A 23,730-nucleotide genomic window follows, 5' to 3' on the forward strand; every position below is an offset into this window, starting at 1 on the left:
TTCCTCCAGCATTTTGTGGGTGTTGCTTGGATTTCCAGCATCTGCAGATTTTCTCATAATGTTGATTGAGGAAGAGACACCCCGTCCCATTCCAGGCAATCTCGGTGAAAGCTGATGACACTCTTCCTAATTTATCGACACACCACCTGTAAGGTGGCAATATGGGACGGATGTGTTGAAGATGCACTGGGCAGAGTCCACAACCGCCCGCAGCTCCCGACATTCCTGTGCCGTAGCAAACCATACTTTCAACAGATAGCAACTAATCTGGAGTAAGGATAGGGTATACCACCATAGAACCCATAGCAGATGGGTCAAACCAGAGAACGTAGGTTTAGGGTAAGGGGGCAGAGACACAGAGTACATGTGAGGGGGGGGGTGACGGGGAGGGAGAGAGGGAGAGAGGGAGAGAGGGAGGGAGGGAGGGAGGGAGGGAGAGAGGGAGAGAGAGAGAGAGGGAATTCAATGCACATTTCCTGGCAAATGATAAGGCATTGTCAAATTATGTGGAAAGTGTAATACTGTGTTTTCGAGGAACAAAACCCTGTAACACACACGTTACCATCCGCCCTCCTCTCCTTCCTTCCCAGACACGTGCAGAGATACTCTGTGTATCTGCGTGTGCTCAGTCTGCGATCCTATTGGACAGGAGAGTCGTTTTATCAACAAGGTAATGATGACACCGACTGACACATTAATTGATTAACTTTTATTTAGAGTTACAGCACAAAACAGGCCCTTCCAGCCCAGCGAGCTATGCCACCCAGCAACCCACCACTAGCCTAATCACAGGACAATTTACGATGACCAACTCACCTACTAACCGCTACGTCTTTGGGAGGAAAATGGAGGACACGGAGGAGACTGGAACACATGGAGGGAACTCGCACGATCACGGGGAGAACATACAAACCCCTTACCGATGGAGCCAGAGTTAAACTCCGACGCCCCAAGCTTGCAATAACAGGGCACTAACCACAACGCCACTGTGGCACACAATCACTGAGGTTTAAAGCCTCACGCTCAACTTCCGATGAATCTTTGAGTCACAAAAGCATCAGGATCCAACACAGAATGTTTGCTTTGATTTCCCATCCCAAGCCTCACACCTTGTCACCTGCCCACTCCCTTAACCTGTCTATATCCTCCAGGACATCTTTTGTGTCCTCTTCACGCTTTGTGTTCTCAAACTGCTCTGTATCTGCTACGATACAGCTGATCACTACATCCAGGTCCTGAACACAGACTCTCAGAAGCTGAGGCTCCACCACATCGAAGTGGGGAGTCGAAGAAAATTTATTATCGAAGTACGTGTAGGTACTTCTGTGAGATGCTTTTTCTTTCTGAGGCATTTACAGGAAGATAAAGAAATACAGTGGAATTTATGAAAAAACTACACATTAGCAGACTGACCAGCAATGTGTAAAAGCCCGTAAGACACAGGAGCAGAATTAGGCCATTCAGCCCATCGAGTCTGCTCTGCCGTTCCATCACGGCTGATTTATGTATCCCTCTCAACCCCGTCCTCCTGCCTTCTCCCACAACCTTTGACACCCTTACTAATCAAGAACCAATCGACCTCTGTTTTAAACACACACACACAATTCTTGAGGAACTCAGCAGGTCAGACAGCACCAATGGAAAAGAATAAACGGTCGACGTTTCCGGCCGAGACCCTTCTCCAGGACTGAGAAGCAAGGGGCAAGATGCCAGAACAAAAATGTGGGGGGGAGGAGGCTAGCTGGGAAGCGATAGGTGAAGCCTGGTGGGCGGGAAAGGTCAAGGGCTGTTGAAGGAGGAATCTGACAGGAGAGGAGAGAGGACCACGGGAGAAAGGGAAGGAGGAGGGGTCCCAGGGGGAAGTGATACGCAGGTTAGAAGTGAACAATTAGAGTGGGGAATAGAGGAGTGGGGAAGGGGGGTGTAATTTGTTTAGCAGGAGAAATCAATGTTCATGCCATCAGGTTGGAGGCAATCCAGATGGAGTACAGGGTTCTCCTCCACCCCGAGGGTGGCCTCATCTTGGCAAAAGAGGCGGCCATGGACTGACAAGCCGGAATGAGAATTATCGGAATTAAAATGTTTGGTCACTGGGAACTCCTGCACGCGGCAGATGGTGCAGGGGTGCTCAGCGAAGCAGCCCCCCCAATTCACCGTGGGTCTTCCCAACGTAGCGACGGCCGCGTCAGGAGCAACAGACAGCCCCAGCAGATTCGCAGGTGAAGTGTCGCCTCACCAGGAAGGACGGTCTGGGGCTCTGCAGGGAGGTGAGGGAGGAGATACACAGGTAGGTGTAGCACTTAGGTCACGGAGGGGGTAAGTGCTATTAAAGAGATCAGAGAGATTAGTGTGGAGGGATGAATGGTCAGGGAGATTGCGGAGGAAGTGATCCCTGTGGAAAGCAGATGGAGGAAGAGGTTTAATGGTAGGAACCTTTTGGAGATGGCGGAAGCAGAAGATGACGGGGGCTCATGGGGTGGTAGGTAAGAACAAGAGGAACTCTATCACTATTGTGATGGTAGGAAGGTGGGGAGAGCGCAGATAAATGGGAAATGGAGGAGAAGTAGGTGAGGGTTGCATCAACAGTGGAGGGCGGAAAACTCCCGTTCTCGGATGTCCTGGAACGGATAGCTGCGTCCTGGGAATAGGAGGTGAAGAAACTGAGAAAAGGGAACGTTTACAGGAGATAGAGTGGGAAGAGGTGAAGTCGAGTTAACTGTAAGAATCAGCAGGGTTGCAAAAGATGTCAGTTGACAGTTTTTCTCCTGAGATGGAGAGAGAGGGGGTGAGGTGTCAGAGATGGACCAAGTGTATTTAAGGGCAGGGTAGGTTAGAGACAAAGTTGATAAAATTGACAAGCTCTGCATGGGTGCATAAATCACCCAGTGACTTTGTCTCTACAGTGTCAGAATGAAGCAATGGCCTCCATGGATTCAGCACCCTCTGCCTAAAGAAATTCCTCCTCATCTCCATTCCAGAGCAACGTCCGTCTATTCTGAGGCTCTGCCCTCTGGTCTGAAACTCTTCCACTATAGAAAACATCCTCTCCACATCCACTCTATCTGTGCCCTCTGGTCTGAGACTCCCTCACTATAGAAAACATCCTCTCCACATCCACTCTATCTGTTCCCTCTGGTCCTAGACTCCCCCACTATAGAAAACATCCTCTCCACATCCACTCTATCTGTGCCCTCTGGTCTGAAACTCCGTCACTATAGAAAACATCCTCTCCACATCCACTCTATCTGTGCCCTCTGGTCTGAAACTCCGTCACTATAGGAAACATCCTCTCCACATCCACTCTATCTGTTCCCTCTGGTCCTCGACTGCCCCACTATAGAAAACATCCTCTCCACATCCACTCTATCTGTGTCCTCTGGTCTGAAACTCCGTCACTATAGAAAACATCCCCTCCAGGTCCACTCTATCTGTGTCCTCTGGTCTGAAACTCCGTCACTATAGAAAACATGCTCTCCATATCCACTCTATCTAGCTCTTTCAATATTCGATAGGTTTTACTGAAATCCAGCCTCATTCTTCTAAACTCCAGAGTCACCAAATGCTCTTAGTACATTAACCCTGTCAGGCCAAGGATGACTCTCCTTGTGACTCTCCATTGCCAGCACATGCTCTCCAAGATATCGGGCCCAAAACTGCTCATAATTCTCCCCGCAACACACACGAAATGCTGGAGGAAATCATCAGGCTAGGCAGCGTCTATGCAAAAAAGTACAGTCGGTGTTTCGGCCCGTAACATCAAATGTACTTTTTTCCCCCACAGACGCTGCCTGACCTGCTGAGTTCCTCCAGCATTTTGTGTGTGTGTTGCTCGAATTTCCAGCATCTACAGATTTTCTCTTGTTCATAATTCTCCCAATGCAGTCTGACCAATGCCTTAATAAAGCCTCATTATTACATCCTTGCTTTTATATTCTAGTCATCTTGAAATAAATGTTAACATCGCATATACCTTCCTTACCCACCAACTCAACCTGCAAGTTAACTTCAAGGATTCCTGCACGAGGACTCCCATCACCAACCACTGCAGAACACCACTCATCGCCAGCAGCCAACCAGAATAGGCTCCCTTTACACCCACTGGCTCCTGCCAGCCAGCCAATCTTGTATCCATACTAGTATATTTCCTGTCAAGCCATGGGCTCCTATCTTATTCAGCCAAGTACACAGCAGTCTCTGATTCCTTTTGATAATCCTGCTTATTATTTCCTCAAAGAAACCATGCTGATTTTGGCCTATCATGCGCCTCCAAGTGTCCCGAGACCTCATCCTTAACAAATGACTCCACAGCTTCGCAGCCACTGAAGTTTTCCTAACTGGCTCATAATTTGTCTTCTGCCACCCTCACTTCCTAAAGAGTGGCATGTCCAGAAACATTCCAGAATTTAGTGATCCTTGCAAGATACTGTCTTCACAATCTCTTCGGTATCTCCATCTGGTCCAGGTGAATTATCCAGCTTTAGATCTTTCAGCTTCCCAAGTGCCTTCTCCTTCATAATAGCAATTATACTCACTTCTGCCTCCTGACTCTCTGGAATTTCTGGCACACTGCTGGTGTCTTCCACAGTGAAGACTGATGCAAAATGCTTTTTAAGCTTCTTTGCCATTTCTCTGTCCCGCATTACTACCTCTCCAGTGCCATTTTCCAACAGTCTGATATACCACTCTCACCTGTCTTTTACTCTCCCTTACATCTGAAAACACTTTTGGTACCCTCTCTTCTTATTGGCTAGCTTACCTTCATCTTTTCTCTCATTGCTTTTTCAAAAATTTTGTTTTGTTGGTTTTTAAAACGCTGCTCAATCTTTTGTCTTCCCGCTAATGTTTGTTATATTATAAGCTTTCATACTGTCTTTGATTTCCTTGGTTACCTCATCCACCCTTTAGAATACTTCTTCATTGGTAAATATATCTACGGTGCACTTTCCAAATTGTTCCCAGAACCACCAGCTGTTGCTGTTCTGCTGTCATCCCTGCTAGAGTCCCCTTCCAGCTCTTCTCTCACCTCTGTAATTCCCTTTACTCCGCTATAATACTGATACATACTTTATCTTCTCCCTCTCAAACCGCAGGGTGCATTCAATCATATTACGATCACCGTCTCCTAGGGGTTCCTTTGCCTTAAGCTCCCTAATCAAATCTGACTCATTCCAAAACCCTAATTTTTTTAACTGGCTTTTCCTAGCGGACTCAACCACAAGCAAAGTGACAGCAGCCTGATTTTCCCAACCTACCTGCAGAGTGAAACTCCCCCATGACCATTGTGACACAGCACAGCCACAGCTGGTAGAGTCGCTGCCTCGTGGCTCCAATGACCCAGGCACTTTCTGAGCAACAAAGAGCAAGTTAAGTGCTGGAGGAACTCAGCAGGCCAGGCAGCATCTACGGAAAAGCTTAAACAGTCGACGTTTTGGCCTGAGGCCCTTCATCAGGGCTGGCAAAAAAGATGAAGTCAGGGTGAGAAGCTGGGGGGAGAGGGGAGAAGGAAGTACAACGTGGTAGGTGAAACTGGGAGAGGAAGAGGGGGGTGAAGTAAAGAGCTGGGAAGTTGATTCATGAAAGAGATAAAGGGCTAGAGACAGAAGAATCTCATAGGACAGAAGACCACGGAAGGAAGGGAAGGGGGAGCAGCACCAGAGGGAGGTGATGGGCAGGTAAGGAGATAAGGTGAGAGAGGGAAATGCTGAAGGAAAAGGGTCAATTATCAGAAGCTCTAGAAATCGATGTTCATGCCATCAGGTTGGAGGCTACCCAGACAGAATACAAGGTGTTGCTCCTCCAACCCGAGCGTGGACTCATCGCCACAGTGGAGGCGGCCATGGACAGTCATATCGGAATGCGAATGGGAAGTGGAATTAAGATCGGGGGAGATCTTGCTTTTTCTGGCAGACAGAGTGAGGCGCTTGGCGAAGCGGCCTCCCGATCTGTGTCGGGTCTCACCGATACACAGGAGGCCACACCTGGAGCACCAGATGACCCCAACAGGCTCACAGGTGAAGGAAGGACAGTTTGGAGCCCTGACTGGCAGATGTAGCATGCTCCAGTTGCAGAGATAAGTGCCAGGAGGGATATCAGTGGGGAGGGGACGAGTGGACAAGGGAGTGATCCTGCAGAAAGTGGGATAGGGAAAGATGTACTTAGTGGTGGGATTCTGATGGAGTTGGCAAGTAAGCAAGTTTGAGGATGACACAAAAATTGGTGGTGGTGTGGATAGTGAGGTTTCTCTTAGGCAGGGCAAAGACTGCTGACAAGTTGTGTGGAGTACAGGCAGAGGGAATTTAATGCTGATTAGTGCAGGCAACGAGGGACAGAATGTGGACAGTAAATGGTAGGGTGCTAAGGAACACAGATGAACAGACAGTTCAAGTCCACAGTTTCCACACACGCACAGTGTGGTGAAGGAATACACCATGGTTGCTTTCCTAGGTCGGGGCATTTAGGAGAAGACTTGTGACATCACACTGTAACGTCACAAAACACTGCCAAGTCTGCACTCGGTACATTCTGTGCAATTCTGGATTGCTAGACTATGGTAAGAACGTGGTTAAGCTGGAGAGTGTGCAGAGGAGATTCACCAGGATGTTGCCTGGGTTAGAAATACTCATTTCTGAGGAGAGATGGATAGACTGGGATATCTGGAGCAAAACGGTGCTGAAGTGTGACGTGACGGAGGAGTGATATAAGAGGCTTGCTCATTGTCAGAGGTCTGAATCTTTATCCCATGACAGAAGGCGTAGAATCAAAGTGAAGTGAAGAAGTTTGGAAGGAGACCCGAGGGAAGATTTTTTTTGTATGCATTGGCGAGTGTAGCACACTGACATTGAGGTAAAGACTCTCCCAGTCCTGCCTCACATCTTCTGCCCACACGGACGCTGCTGAACCCGCGACGGGCTGCTCTCCTGTTCTGCATGGCCACTGTACAATGGGTAAAGATCTTTCAGCCAACCCACCTGCGCCACCAGCCAACAAGGTCAGAGCTGACAGCTCACAGCTCCCACCTGACAATCCCTTTAACATCGGGTCCTTCCTGTCGAGGCTGATGACCTCCCATTTCCCTACATTTGACTCCACCTGCCGTGCACTTCCCCGTCCCTCAGCCTGTCCAGATCCCCTCAAAGTCTCTCCACATCCCCCTCAATCCCAGTTTATTCACACAGAACAGATTTATTTATAATTGGTGCAGAATACAAATGTACCTGCAGTTCCAGGGGAAACAACCCAAATGTGTCCAGTGACCAGGGTCCAAACCTGGATGTGATCAACAGCAGCAATAACTGCAGAATCAGTTCCTGCAGTCACTTGTGAACTCACCGCTGGCTCAGCACCTGCCGTGTTTAAATGTCCCACATACATATCGAACGTTTAAACTTTCCCTTCAGTGTGAGCTCGTTGGTGTCTCCAGAGGTGGGATGACTGAGTGAATTTCTTCCCACACTTGGCGCAGGTGTACGGTCTCTCCCCGGTGTGAATCCGTTGGTGCGTCAGAAGGTCAGAAGATCGACAGAACCCCTTCCCACACTCGGAGCAGGTGTACGGTCTCTCCCCAGTGTGAATTCGTTGGTGTGACAGAAGGTCAGACGACTGAGTGAACCCCTTCCCACACTCGGAGCAGGTGAACGGCCTCTCCCCGGTGTGAACTCGCTGGTGACTCAGCAGTTTGGAAGATTGTGTAAACCCCTTCCCGCACTCGGAGCAGGTGAACGGCCGCTCCCCGGTGTGAATCTGCTGGTGCGTCAGCAGGTTTGATGACCGAGTGAATCCCTTCCCGCACTCCGAGCAGGTGAACGGTCTCTCCCCGGTGTGAACTCGCTGGTGTGACTGCAGACTGGACGACCGACTGAACTGCTTCCCGCACTCGGAGCAGCCGAAGGGCCTCTCCCCGGTGTGTATTCGCTGATGAGTCAGCAGGTTGGACGACTGGGTGAATCCCCTGCCACAGACAGAGCAGATGAACGGCCTCTCCCTGGTGTGAACTATCTGGTGCAACAGTAAGTGAGATGACTGAGTGAATCCTTTCCCACACTCAAAGCAGGAGAACAGCCTCTCCCCGGAGCGAACCCGCCGGTGCCTGATCAGGAAGGAGGAGTGCGCGAATCCCTCCATGCGTCTTGAACAATGTTTCCCCAGGAACTCAGCGAAAATTATGACAGAATGCTGAAAGAAAAAAAGCAGCAGGTGTAAGCCTCCGATCTTTTCGGGGCAACGGATCACACCATAATACGCAGTCCGAACAATGAAATAGTTTCACTGGCGAACACATCCCCGTTCACAGATCAGCTGAAGCCACCCCCACCCCCCCCCCCCTCCCCCAAGTGTGTCACACACGGTCTCCAGTCGTACCGGACACTCTATTTGCAATCAGCACCAAATGACCCGCTGCCCCCTTCAGAGACTTACAGAAAAAATTACGCGCTTTCTTTGCAAACTGGTTCATGAAAATCCATAAATAAGCGAGTTTTCTCTTTGCCCAGGTTAATCAGGGCGGTGTCTCTCCAGCTGTGCCCCAGTCGGTGCTCCGCGACAGCGTGCGTCTCACTGCCTGCGATCTGACGTCCTGGGCTCAGAAGCGAAACGCACAGGCAGATCTTCTTCCATATTTCCTGGTGGCTGGTCTTCAGGTTCTGGTGAACTGAGTGAGACTGCTGATCCGACGTGATATTACACCCGAGATTCCCATCTGCAATTCCTCCACCTTCAATATCCTGTGAAATAACAAAAATATTTGTCAATGGTTACAGGGCAGTAATTCAGAACAATTCAAGTCGTCAAGTCACTTTTATTGTCATTTCGACCATAACTGCTGGTACAGTACATAGTAAAAATGAGAATGTTTTTCAGGACCATGGTGTTACATGACACTGTAGAAAAACTAGACTGAACTACGTAAAAAACAACAGAGAAAGCTACACTAGACTACAGACCTACCCAGGACTGCATAAAGTGCACAAAACAGTGCAGGCATTACAATAGATAATAAACAGGACAATAGGGCAGTAAGTTGGTGTCAGTCCAGGCTCTGGGTATTGAGGAGTCTGATAGCTTGGGGGAAGAAACTGTTACATAGTCTGGTCGTGAGAGCCCGAATGCTTCAGAGCCTTTTCCCAGACGGCAGGAGAAAGAAGAGTTTGTATGAGGGGTGCGTGAGGTCCTTCATAATGCTGTTTGCTTTGCGGATGCAGCGCGTACTGTAAATGTCCGTGATGGCGGGAAGAGAGACCCTGATGATCTTCTCAGCTGATCTCACTATCCGCTGCAGGGTCTTGCGATCCGAGATTGTGAGTTGAATTGGGCCTGCCCGGTCAACTGAGTCTGTTGGTATTCAACTCCGGAGACTTGGCCACGGGACTTGGCGGAGTGGTCAGCTAGCTCACACTCAGATCGATGTGGACTGGGTGGACTAGAGACCCTTGTCATCCCCCTTTTGGAATTCACTGCCTGTGAGAGCAACAGAGGCTGAGCCATCACACGGGTGATACTGCTGAACTGTACCGGAGCCAGGGGTCATAGGGTCAGCAGGCGAACTTCTACACAGTGATGTCCTACATCAAGACCCAGTATGGTAACGAGCAGCTGATCTGGCGTTGATTCGGGGGAGAAACTCCCTGGCTCTTCTTTGAAATGTCGTGCCGTGAGTGCAGAGCGCATCGACCTGCACCAGGAGACGGGTTTAAGCTGGTGCGACGAGATCTGACTCCCCTACCTCTGCTCCAGGAACCACAGAGATATACCCCAAGCCTCATCGGACTCAGTATCACACTGAAAAGAGAGAACGTGATGGTACATCCTGGCAAATCAGTATTTGGGCCTTTAGGGGGGGCTTCAATTGGTGAGATTTTACCGAGTGCTAATGCAACAGGGTCTCGAGTTAGTTAGTGATCGTTGCAGCCAGTGAGGCTGCCCATATGAGCAGAGTCTGAATGGAGATGTACAGATGATTTATATCCTACTTGGCTCATGTTCACCTACAAAAATATCTTGCCCCTCGGTCCCTGAAGGTTCGATGCATAGTCACAGAAAATTACATCACAGAAACAGGCCCTTTAGCCCATCTAGTCCATGCCAAAACCATTTAAACTGCCTAATCCCATTGACCTGTACTGGGACCATAACCACCCCCCAAACCCTACCATCTATGTACCTATCCAAACTTCTCTTAAATGTTGAAATCGAGCTCGCATACACCATGTGCTGGCAGCTTGTTCAACACTCACGACTCTCTGAGTGAAGAGGTTTCCCCTCATGTTCCCCTTGAACCTCACCTTTCCCCTTAACCCATGACCTCTAGTTGTAGTCTCACCCAATCTCGGTGGTGAAAGCCTGCTTGCATTTACCCTATCTATACCCCTTGTATACCTCTATCAAACATCCCTCACTCTTCTACATTCCAAGGAATAAAATCCTATCCTATTCAACCTTTCCTCATAACTCAGTTCCTCCAGGTCTGGAAATATCCCTGTAAATTTTCCGTATAATCTTTCAACCTCATTTACATCTTTCTTGTAGGTAAGTGACCAAAATTGCTCACAATACTCCAGATTAGGCTTCAACAATGTCTCATACAACTTCAGCATAACATCCCATCTCCTGTACTCAATAGCTTGATTTATGAAGGCCAAGCTTTCTTTCCGACCCTGTCAACCTGTGATGCCACCTTCAATGAATTATGGATCTGTATTCCCTTTGTTCTACCACACTCATCAGTGCCCGACCGTTCACTGTGTAGGACCTACCCTAGTTGGTGTAACACCTCACATTTGTCTGCGTTTTTCCAGCTGGTCCAGACCCTACTGTAACCTCGCAGTCCATTACACCCCAATCTTGGTGTCATCCACAAACTTGCTGATCCAGTAACCACATTACAATCCAGATCAACGATACTGATGACAAATAACGACAGACTCAGCACTCCCGCAGTCCCGGCTTCAACCATCTACTACCACCCTCTGGCTTCTCCCATGAAACCAATGTCCAATCCAATTTACTACCCCATCTCGAATGCTGAGACTGAACCTTCTTGACCAACCTCACAAGCGGGACCTCGTCAAAGGCCTTGCTAAATCCGTGTAGACAACATCCACTGCCTTGCCTTCATCCACTTCCCTGGTCACTTCCTTGAAAAACTCTTCAAGATTGGGTAGACACGACCTGCCATGCACAAAGCCACGTCTATCCACACACTTAGATATCTGGTCCTTTAGAACTTTCCCCATGACTGATGTCAGGCTCACCAGCCTATAATCTCTTGGTATACTTTTAGAGCCTTTTTTTAAAACAGTGGAACAACATTGGATGTCCTCCAATCCTCCAGTACCTCACCTGTCACTAATGATAATTTAAATATCTCTGCTGGGCCCCTGCATTTTCTGCACTTGCTTCCCTTAGGGTTCAAGGGAACACCTTGTCAGGCCCTGGGGATTTATCCACCCTAATCTGCCTCAAGACAGCAAACATCTCCTCTGTAATCGGTTTCACGTCCATGAGATCGATGTTGCTATGCCTCACTTCGATAGATTCTGTGTCAGCCTCCTGAGTAAATAAAGATGCCAAAAATTCATTAAAGAGCTCCCCCATCTTTTTAGCTACGCACATGGATTACCATTCTGATCTTCCAGAGGGCCAATCCTCTTTCACTCACCTCTGTACCGTGAGCGACACAGACACACTGCAGTTAGTTGTAAACGAAGAGCGACTGGTGACCCAGTTGTCCCTGCTCCCCTGATCTCTGTCTGTCCCACAGTCCTCAATTCACACCAGTATACCACCCCCGATTCCAGTTCCGTTAATAGTCTCCTTTCAAAGTCCACCCGACCGCTGAAATCCAGCTATTTCTATTCTTCCGTTTGCAAGATCAAAAATCTGTTATAGAATCATAGGGAGATACGGGATGGAAATAGGTCCTTTGATGGTCTTTTATCATATGGACCATCACCATCTATTGATACAAAACGTATATCATTAACTATTCTCCCTACATTCTCATCTACCTCTCTCAGATAACCCCTCACCTCTACTCTGGGTGTAATTCCAACTGAAGAAAACAATTATTAAAGTTCCAGTTCACAATTATTCTCACATCTTCTGGTACCACTAATAACTTGGTATGCAGAAGACAGAGATTTCTTTACTGACAGGGAGTATAATTCAGTTCCTCTTAAACACAAGAGATTCTACAGATGCTGAAAATCTACAGCAACACAGACAAAATGCTGGAGGATCTCGGCAGGTCAGGCAGAATTGCGGAGGGGAGTAAACATTTTGGGCCGAGCCTCCGTCAGGACTGGAAAGGAAGGGGGAAGAAGTCAGACTAAGGAGGAGGGGGAGGAGTACGAGCTGGCAGGTGATGGGTTAGGCCATGCGAGGGGTAAGGTGGGTGAGCAGGGGATGAAGTGAGAATCTGAGGGGGGGATAGGTGGAAAAGGTAAAGGGTAAACAGGTAGGTGAATAAGGAGGAATCTGATAGGAGTGTGGACCATGGCAGAAATGGAAGGAAGAGGGGCAGCAGGGTGAGGTGAGGGCAAGTGAGAAGAGAAGGGATCAGAATGGGGAATGGAAGCGAGAAGGGGGAGAAGTTACTAGAAATTCAAGTGAACAAGGGGAGAGCGATCCCTAAAGAAAACAGGGGGGGGGGGGGTGGGGAGAGAAAGACAGGTTTAGTGGTAGGAACCTGTGAAGGTGCGGATGTTATGGAGAATGATGTTCTGGATGCAGAGGCTCGTGGTGTGGTGGGGGAGGACTTGAGGAACTCAACCTCTGCTACAGCGTGGGAAAGTGGGGTGAGAGCAGATGTCCAGGAAATGGAGGAGATGCAAGTGCGGTTACCATCAATGACAGAGGAAGGGAACCTCATTCTTTGACGGAAGAGGACCTCTCAGAAAAGGAAGGCATCCTGAGAACAGATGCAGCAGAGATGGCGGTACTGAGGAAAAGGGAACAGTGTTGTTGAAAGTGGCATGTTGGAAAGACGTATAATTGTTAGCTGTGAGAGTCAGTAGACATGGAGACAGAAGGATCGAGAAAGGGGAGACAGGAGTCAGAGATGGGTGGAAGTTGGGGAGTAAAGCTGATGAAATTGACTTTGTGCAGAAAGCAGCAGTCATCAATGTAGTGCAGAAAGATTTGGGGAGTGTTGTCAGTGTTGGATAGGAAAACTGACTGTATCATGTAACCAATGAAAAAACAAGCATGCAGATGCCTGTGACTATGCATTAGGTTTGGAGAAAATGGGAGGGGTAAAAAGAAATGGTTGAGGACCAGTTCCAGCAGATGGAGGAGGTTGGTGGTGGTGTGTAGAGGAAGTGGTTAGGTCTGTTGTCTAGAAAGAAGCAGAGAGCTTTTGGATCTTCCTGATGGGGTGGAAGTATATAGGGACTAGACATGCATGGTGAAAACGAGGTGATCAGGGCCAGGGGATGAATTGAAGAGATCGAGAGTGTGTGAAGTGTCACAGATGGAGGTGGGAAAGGACTGAACCAAGGGGGAGAAAATCGTGTCGAGGTGTATGGGCGCGAGTTCAGTGGGTCGGAAATATAACTTTTTTTTAAATAGCCAGACTGAGGCAAGAGTTCCGGTCGTTACTTCTCCTTGGTGTATGGAGAGCTCGGCGGGGTCTGGAAGCACCCGCCGCCAGCTCCGAATCCAGGTTGAGGGGGAATCAATGGCCGTCTCTTTAACCACAATTCCAAACGCGACAGCAACCGCACTACTCCACCAGCGCGCACGCGCATTCGGGCCTCCACGGCGCCCGACCGGAACGTCCCCGGGGTCCCGGGTGGAAGGTGAGGGGGGAGGGGCTCGTCCCGCGCTCTTTGTGACGCCCGTACCGGCTCTCCCCCCGCTGGGAATTGCTCCTTGGTCCCGGCTGCGAGGTTGACTGCGCCGCCCGACGCTCGGCCGATGGGCTCCCGGACGCGGAGACACTCCGGGCGTCATGCCCGCTGTCCGGCGCCCGCGCCTGCGCCCTGCGCCCGCCTCCGGTCCGGACAGCGCTGCGTAATCCGGCGACACGTGACTGCAGGTGCTGGAAACCCGCAGCGGAGGCACCGACCCGCGGGGCTTCTCCGGCATCCGTGTGCGGGGAGGAGGCACCGACCCGCGGGGCTTCTCCGGCATCCGTGTGCGGGGAGGTGGCACCGATCCGCGGAGCTCCTCCGCCATCCGTGTGCGGGGAGGAGGCACCGACCCGCGGGGCTTCTCCGGCATCCGTGTGCGGGGAGGTGGCACCGACCCGCGGGGCTTCACCGGCATCCGGGTGCGGGGAGGAGGCACCGACCCGCGGGGCTTCACCGGCATCCGGGTGCGGGGAGGAGGCACCGACCCGCGGGGCTCCACCGGCATCCGTGTGCGGGGAGGTGGCACCGACCCGCGGGGCTTCACCGGCATCCGGGTGCGGGGAGGTGGCACCGACCCGCGGGGCTCCACCGGCATCCGGGTGTGGGGAGGTGGCACCGACCCGCGGGGCTTCACCGGCATCCGGGTGCGGGGAGGTGGCACCGACCCGCGGGGCTTCACCGGCATCCGGGTGCGGGGAGGTGGCACCGACCCGCGGGGCTCCACCGGCATCCGGGTGCGGGGAGGTGGCACCGACCCGCGGGGCTTCACCGGCATCCGTGTGCGGGGAGGTGGCACCGACCCGCGGGGCTTCTCCGGCATCCGGGTGCGGGGAGGTGGCACCGACCCGCGGGGCTCCTCCGGCATCCGGGTGCGGGGAGGAGGCACCGACCCGCGGGGCTCCTCCGCCATCCGGGTGCGGGGAGGAGGCACCGACCCGCGGGGCTCCACCGGCATCCGGGTGCGGGGAGGTGGCACCGACCCGCGGGGCTCCTCCGCCATCCGTGTGCGGCGAGTCGGCACCGACCCGCGGGGCTCCTCCGGCATCCGTGTGCGGGGAGGTGGCACCGACCCGCGAGGCTCCTCCGCCATCCGTGTGCGGGGAGGCGGCACCGACCCGCGGGGCTCCTCCGGCATCCGTGTGCGGGGAGGTGGCACCGACCCGCGGGGTTCCTCCGGCATCCGTGTGCGGGGAGGTGGCACCGACCCGCGGGGCTCCTCCGGCATCCGTGTGCGGGGAGGTGGCACCGACCCGCGGGGCTCCTCCGGCATCCGTGTGCGGGGAGGAGGCACCGACCCGCGGGGCTCCTCCGGCATCCGGGTGCGGGGAGGCGGCACCGACCCGCGGGGCTCCTCCGGCATCCGTGTGCGGGGCTTCGCATTTCAACAGCGCCCGGCACCGCAAACTGCCACAAAGAACCGGGCATGGCAGCTCTCATCCCGACCCGACAACAGCAATTCCATCATGTCTTTTTTTTTTAGCAATTGGGTTATTTCTTTGTGAATATTCTGTATTTTCCATTTTACCAGCTCATCTGACAATAAACGACATTTTTTTTAACCCCTTCCGGGATTTGTAATGTTGATTGAAATACTCACCGCACTCTAGCGAGAAGGGAAAATCTAGTCAACTGCTCCCGTACTGCTGTATTTGCGAGCATTTGGAATGCCGCACAATGCCCCGGGGGTAGCCTGCTGCAACTTGAGAGCCCAGATCTTCGGTTCTATGTCTCAGCCTATGAAGGGGATCGTTTTACCACCAGCCACTGTCACCAATCTGCGAGTTTCCAACTGAGTCCATTCACACCCTTCTTTGCTTCCCACCACTCTATCTCCGTGTCATAGAAACACAGAAACCCTACAGCACAATACAGGTCCTTTGCCATTACCTTGGTTTACCCATAGGCTCTATTTTTATAAGCTCCATCTACCTGTCCAGGAGTCTCCTAAAAGACCCTATCATATCCACCTCCACCACCGCTGCCAGCAGCCCATTCCACGCACTGACCACTCTCTGCGTAAAAAACTTAGCCCTGACATCTCCTCTGTACCTGCTTCCAAGTGCCTTAAAACTGTGCCCTCTCATGTGAGCCATTTCAGCCCTGGGGAAAAGCCTCTGACTATCCACACGACCAATGCCTCTCACCATCTTATACACCTCTACCAAGTCACCTCTCCTCTGTCGCTCTAAGGAGAAAAGGCCGAGTTCACTCAACCTATTCTCATAAGGCATGCTCCCCAATCCAGGCAACATCCTTGTAAATCTCCTCTGCGCCCTTTCTATGGTTTCCACATCCTTCCTGTAGTGAGGTGACCAGAACTGAGCACAGTACTCCAAGTGGGATCTGACCAGGGTCCTATATAGCTGAAACATTACCTCTCGGCTCCTAAACTCAATCCCACGGTTGATGAAGGCCAATACACCGTACGCCTTCTTAACCACACAGTCAACCTGCGCAGCAGCAGCTTTGAGTGTCCTATGGACTCGGACCCCAAAATCCCTCTGATCCTCCACACTGCCAAGAGTCTTACCATTAATACTATATTCTGTCATCATATTTGACCTACCAAAATGAACCACTTCACATTGGCCTAAACACTGACATTCACCAACAATGCCCTCTCTCCACTGTGAACCACGGACAATGTAACTGAATGGCCCCTGCACTGAGAATCACCAACAATGCCCTCTCTCCGCTGTGAACCACGGACAATGTAACTGAATGGCCTAGACACTGAGATTCACCAACAATGCCCTCCCTCCACTGTGAACCACGGACAATGTAACTGAATGGACTCTGCACTGAGAATCACCAACAATGCCCTGTCTCCGCTGTGAACCACGGACAATGTAACTGAATGGCCCCTGCACTGAGAATCACCAACAATGCCCTCTCTCCGCTGTGAACCACGGACAATGTAACTGAATGGACTCTGCACTGAGAATCACCAACAATGCCCTCTCTCCACTGTGAACCACGGACAATGTAACTGAATGGACTCTGCACTGAGAATCACCAACAATGCCCTGTCTCCGCTGTGAACCACGGACAATGTAACTGAATGGCCCCTGCACTGAGAATCACCAACAATGCCCTCTCTCCGCTGTGAACCACGGACAATGTAACTGAATGGACTCTGCACTGAGAATCACCAACAATGCCCTCTCTCCACTGTGAACCACGGACAATGTAACTGAATGGACTCTGCACTGAGAATCACCAACAATGCCCTCTCTCCACTGTGAACCACGGACAATGTAACTGAATGGCCCCTGCACTGAGAATCACCAACAATGCCCTCTCTCCGCTGTGAACCACGGACAATGTAACTGAATGACCTCTGCACTGAGAATCACCAACAATGCCCTCTCTCCACTGTGAACCACGGAGAATGTAACTGAATGGCCTCTGCACTGAGAATCACCAACAATGCCCTCTCTCCACTGTGAACCACGGACAATGTAACTGAATGGCCTCTGCACTGAGAATCACCAACAATGCCCTCCCTCCGCTGTGAACCACGGACAATGTAACTGAATGGCCTAAACACTGAGAATCACCAACAATGCCCTGTCTCCGCTGTGAACCACGGACAATGTAACTGAATGGCCCCTGCACTGAGAATCACCAACAATGCCCTCTCTCCGCTGTGAACCACGGACAATGTAACTGAATGGCCCCTGCACTGAGAATCACCAACAATGTCCTCTCTCCACTGTGAACCACGGACAATGTAACTGAATGGCCCCTGCACTGAGAATCACCAACAATGCCCTCTCTCGCTGTGAACCACAGACAATGTAACTGAATGGCCCCTGCACTGAGAATAACCAACAATGCCCTCTCTCCGCTGTGAACCACGGACAATGTAACTGAATGGCCCCTGCACTGAGAATCACCAACAATGCCCTCTCTCCGCTGTGAACCACGGACAATGTAACTGAATGGCCTCTGCACTGAGCATCACCAACAATGCCCTCTCTCCGCTGTGAACCACGGACAATGTAACTGAATGGCCTCTGCACTGAGAATCACCATCAATGCCCTCTCTCCGCTGTGAACCACGGACAATGTAACTGAATGGCCCCTGCACTGAGAATCACCAACAATGCCCTCTCTCCGCTGTGAACCACGGACAATGTAACTGAATGGCCCCTGCACTGAGAATCACCAACAATGCCCTCTCTCCGCTGTGAACCACAGACAATGTAACTGAATGGCCCCTGCACTGAGAATAACCAACAATGCCCTCTCTCCGCTGTGAACCACGGACAATGTAACTGAATGGCCCCTGCACTGAGAATCACCAACAATGCCCTCTCTCCGCTGTGAACCACGGACAATGTAACTGAATGGCCCCTGCACTGAGCATCACCAACAATGCCCTCTCTCCACTGTGAACCACGGACAATGTAACTGAATGGCCTCTGCACTGAGAATCACCAACAATGCCCTCCCTCCGCTGTGAACCACGGACAATGTAACTGAATGGCCTAAACACTGAGAATCACCAACAATGCCCAGTCTCCGCAGTGAACCACGGACAATGGAACTGAATGGCCTCTGCACTGAGAATCACCAACAATGCCCTCTCTCCGCTGTGAACCACGGACAATGTAACTAAATGGCCCCTGCACTGAGAATCACCAACAATGCCCTCTCTCCGCTGTGAACCACGGACAATGTAACTGAATGGCCTCTGCACTGAGAATCACCAACAATGCCCTGTCTCCGCTGTGAACCACGGACAATGTAACTGAATGGCCCCTGCACTGAGAATCACCAACAATGCCCTCTCCCCACTGTGAACCACGGACAATGTAACTGAATGGCCTAAACACTGAGAATCACCAACAATGCCCTGTCTCCGCTGTGAACCACGGACAATGTAACTGAATGGCCCCTGCACTGAGAATCACCAACAATGCCCTGTCTCCGCAGTGAACCACGGACAATGTAACTGAATGGCCCCTGCACTGAGAATCACCAACAATTCCCTCTCTCCACTGTGAACCACGGACAATGTAACTGAATGGCCCCTGCACTGAGAATCACCAACAATTCCCTCTCTCCGCTGTGAACCACGGACAATGTAACTGAATGGCCCCTGCACTGAGCATCACCAACAATGCCCTCTCTCCACTGTGAACCACGGACAATGTAACTGAATGGCCCCTGCACTGAGAATCACCAACAATGCCCTCTCTCCGCTGTGAACCACGGACAATGTAACTGAATGGCCCCTGCACTGAGAATCACCAACAATGCCCTCTCTCCGCTGTGAACCACGGACAATGTAACTGAATGGCCCCTGCACCGAGAATCACCAACAATGCCCTCTCTCCGCTGTGAACCACGGACAATGTAACTGAATGGCCCCTGCACTGAGAATCACCAACAATGCCCTCTCTCCGCTGTGAACCACGGACAATGTAACTGAATGGCCCCTGCACTGAGCATCACCAACAATGCCCTCTCTCCGCTGTGAACCACGGACAATGTAACTGAATGGCCCCTGCACTGAGAATCACCAACAATGCCCTCTCTCCGCTGTGAACCACGGACAATGTAACTGAATGGCCCCTGCACTGAGAATCACCAACAATGCCCTCTCTCCGCTGTGAACCACGGACAATGTAACTGAATGGCCCCTGCACTGAGCATCACCAACAATGCCCTCTCTCCGCTGTGAACCACGGACAATGTAACTGAATGGCCCCTGCACTGAGAATCACCAACAATGCACTCTCTCCACTGTGAACCACGGACAATGTAACTGAATGGCCTCTGCACTGAGAATCACCAACAATGCCCTGTCTCCGCAGTAAACCACGGACAATGTAACTGAATGCTGTCTGCACTGAGAATCACCAACAATTCCCTCTCTCCACTGTGAACCACGGACAATGTAACTGAATGACCTCTGCACTGAGAATCACCAACAATGCCCTCTCTCCACTGTGAACCACGGACAATGTAACTGAATGGCCTCTGCACTGAGAATCACCAACAATGCCCTGTCTCCGCAGTAAACCACGGACAATGTAACTGAATGGCCCCTGCACTGAGAATCACCAACAATGCCCTGTCTCCGCTGTGAACCACGGACAATGTAACTGAATGGCCCCTGCACTGAGAATCACCAACAATGCCCTCTCTCCGCTGTGAACCACGGACAATGTAACTGAATGGACTCTGCACTGAGAATCACCAACAATGCCCTCTCTCCACTGTGAACCACGGACAATGTAACTGAATGGACTCTGCACTGAGAATCACCAACAATGCCCTCTCTCCACTGTGAACCACGGACAATGTAACTGAATGGCCCCTGCACTGAGAATCACCAACAATGCCCTCTCTCCGCTGTGAACCACGGACAATGTAACTGAATGACCTCTGCACTGAGAATCACCAACAATGCCCTCTCTCCACTGTGAACCACGGACAATGTAACTGAATGGCCTCTGCACTGAGAATCACCAACAATGCCCTCTCTCCGCTGTGAACCACGGACAATGTAACTGAATAGCCTCTGCACTGAGCATCACCAACAATGCCCTCCCTCCGCTGTGAACCACGGACAATGTAACTGAATGGCCTAAACACTGAGATTCACCAACAATGCCCTCCCTCCGCTGTGAACCACGGACAATGTAACTGAATGGCCTAAACACTGAGAATCACCAACAATGCCCTGTCTCCGCTGTGAACCACGGACAATGGAACTGAATGGCCTCTGCACTGAGAATCACCAACAATGCCCTCTCTCCGCTGTGAACCACGGACAATGTAACTGAATGGCCCCTGCACTGAGAATCACCAACAATGCCCTCTCTCCGCTGTGAACCACAGACAATGTAACTGAATGGCCCCTGCACTGAGAATCACCAACAATGCCCTCTCTCCACTGTGAACCACGGACAATGTAACTGAATGGCCTAAACACTGAGATTCACCAACAATGCCCTGTCTCCGCTGTGAACCACGGACAATGTAACTGAATGGCCCCTGCACTGAGCATCACCAACAATGCCCTCTCTCCGCTGTGAACCACGGACAATGTAACTGAATGGCCCCTGCACTGAGAATCACCAACAATGCCCTCTCTCCGCTGTGAACCACGGACAATGTAACTGAATGGCCCCTGCACTGAGAATCACCAACAATGCCCTCTCTCCGCTGTGAACCACGGACAATGTAACTGAATGGCCCCTGCACTGAGAATCACCAACAATGCCCTCTCTCCGCTGTGAACCACGGACAATGTAACTGAATGGCCCCTGCACCGAGAATCACCAACAATGCCCTCTCTCCGCTGTGAACCACGGACAATGTAACTGAATGGCCCCTGCACTGAGAATCACCAACAATGCCCTGTCTCCGCAGTGAACCACGGACAATGTAACTGAATGGCCCCTGCACTGAGAATCACCAACAATGCCCTCTCCCCACTGTGAACCACGGACAATGTAACTGAATGGCCTAAACACTGAGAATCACCAACAATGCCCTGTCTCCGCTGTGAACCACGGACAATGTAACTGAATGGCCCCTGCACTGAGAATCACCAACAATGCCCTGTCTCCGCAGTGAACCACGGACAATGTAACTGAATGGCCCCTGCACTGAGAATCACCAACAATTCCCTCTCTCCACTGTGAACCACGGACAATGTAACTGAATGGCCCCTGCACTGAGAATCACCAACAATTCCCTCTCTCCGCTGTGAACCACGGACAATGTAACTGAATGGCCCCTGCACTGAGAATCACCAACAATGCCCTCTCTTCGCTGTGAACCACGGACAATGTAACTGAATGACCTCTGCACTGAGAATCACCAACAATGCCCTCTCTCCACTGTGAACCACGGACAATGTAACTGAATGGCCTCTGCACTGAGAATCACCAACAATGCCCTCTCTCCGCTGTGAACCACGGACAATGTAACTGAATAGCCTCTGCACTGAGCATCACCAACAATGCCCTCCCTCCGCTGTGAACCACGGACAATGTAACTGAATGGCCTAAACACTGAGATTCACCAACAATGCCCTCCCTCCGCTGTGAACCACGGACAATGTAACTGAATGGCCTAAACACTGAGAATCACCAACAATGCCCTGTCTCCGCTGTGAACCACGGACAATGGAACTGAATGGCCTAAACACTGAGAATCACCAACAATGCCCTGTCTCCGCTGTGAACCACGGACAATGGAACTGAATAGCCTCTGCACTGAGCATCACCAACAATGCCCTCTCTCCGCTGTGAACCACGGACAATGTAACTGAATGGCCTAAACACTGAGATTCACAAACAATGCCCTCCCTCCGCTGTGAACCACGGACAATGTAACTGAATGGCCTAAACACTGAGAATCACCAACAATGCCCTGTCTCCGCTGTGAACCACGGACAATGGAACTGAATAGCCTCTGCACTGAGCATCACCAACAATGCCCTCTCTCCACTGTGAACCACGGACAATGTAACTGAATGGCCTAAACACTGAGATTCACCAACAATGCCCTCCCTCCGCTGTGAACCACGGACAATGTAACTGAATGGCCTAAACACTGAGATTCACCAACAATGCCCTCCCTCCGCTGTGAACCACGGACAATGTAACTGAATGGCCTAAACACTGAGAATCACCAACAATGCCCTGTCTCCGCTGTGAACCACGGACAATGGAACTGAATGGCCTCTGCACTGAGAATCACCAACAATGCCCTCTCTCCGCTGTGAACCACGGACAATGTAACTGAATGGCCCCTGCACTGAGAATCACCAACAATGCCCTCTCTCCACTGTGAACCACGGACAATGTAACTGAATGGCCTAAACACTGAGATTCACCAACAATGCCCTGTCTCCGCTGTGAACCACGGACAATGTAACTGAATGGCCCCTGCACTGAGAATCACCAACAATGCCCTCTCTCCGCTGTGAACCACGGACAATGTAACTGAATGGCCCCTGCACTGAGAATCACCAACAATGCCCTCTCTCCGCTGTGAACCACGGACAATGTAACTGAATGGCCCCTGCACTGAGAATCACCAACAATGCCCTCTCTCCGCTGTGAACCACGGACAATGTAACTGAATGGCCCCTGCACCGAGAATCACCAACAATGCCCTCTCTCCGCTGTGAACCACGGACAATGTAACTGAATGTCCCCTGCACTGAGAATCACCAACAATGCCCTGTCTCCGCAGTGAACCACGGACAATGTAACTGAATGGCCCCTGCACTGAGAATCACCAACAATGCCCTCTCCCCACTGTGAACCACGGACAATGTAACTGAATGGCCTAAACACTGAGAATCACCAACAATGCCCTGTCTCCGCTGTGAACCACGGACAATGTAACTGAATGGCCCCTGCACTGAGAATCACCAACAATGCCCTGTCTCCGCAGTGAACCACGGACAATGTAACTGAATGGCCCCTGCACTGAGAATCACCAACAATTCCCTCTCTCCACTGTGAACCACGGACAATGTAACTGAATGGCCCCTGCACTGAGAATCACCAACAATTCCCTCTCTCCGCTGTGAACCACGGACAATGTAACTGAATGGCCCCTGCACTGAGCATCACCAACAATGCCCTCTCTCCACTGTGAACCACGGACAATGTAACTGAATGGCCCCTGCACTGAGAATCACCAACAATGCCCTCTCTCCGCTGTGAACCACGGACAATGTAACTGAATGGCCCCTGCACTGAGAATCACCAACAATGCCCTCTCTCCGCTGTGAACCACGGACAATGTAACTGAATGGCCCCTGCACTGAGAATCACCAACAATGCCCTCTCTCCGCTGTGAACCACGGACAATGTAACTGAATGGCCCCTGCACTGAGAATCAC

At 51.3% G+C, this 23,730-nt stretch overlaps 1 protein-coding gene across 6 annotated transcripts in view; it reads right to left on the bottom strand.

Moving 5' to 3' along the window:
* LOC140716427 (uncharacterized) overlaps positions 1 to 23,730 on the bottom strand; it is a 103,598-nt gene that overhangs the window by 9,318 nt on the left and 70,550 nt on the right. For 4 of the 6 annotated variants that reach the window (XM_073029155.1, XM_073029151.1, XM_073029153.1 and 1 more), the window contains 2 exons: positions 8,416 to 8,720; positions 695 to 8,172 (listed from right to left, as the gene is read on the bottom strand). In XM_073029155.1, coding sequence (XP_072885256.1) covers positions 7,381 to 8,121 — 741 coding nt within the window. In that variant the 5' untranslated portion in view covers positions 8,122 to 8,172; positions 8,416 to 8,720 and the 3' untranslated portion in view covers positions 695 to 7,380. Of the gene's footprint in view, positions 1 to 694; positions 8,173 to 8,415; positions 8,721 to 13,838; positions 13,977 to 23,730 lie in introns of those variants that run through there. The other 2 variants (XM_073029154.1, XR_012096295.1) reach the window with 2 other exon arrangements.

This window comes from Hemitrygon akajei, chromosome 25 (genome assembly GCF_048418815.1).
Source record: "Hemitrygon akajei chromosome 25, sHemAka1.3, whole genome shotgun sequence".
Taxonomy (NCBI): Eukaryota; Metazoa; Chordata; class Chondrichthyes; order Myliobatiformes; family Dasyatidae; genus Hemitrygon; species Hemitrygon akajei.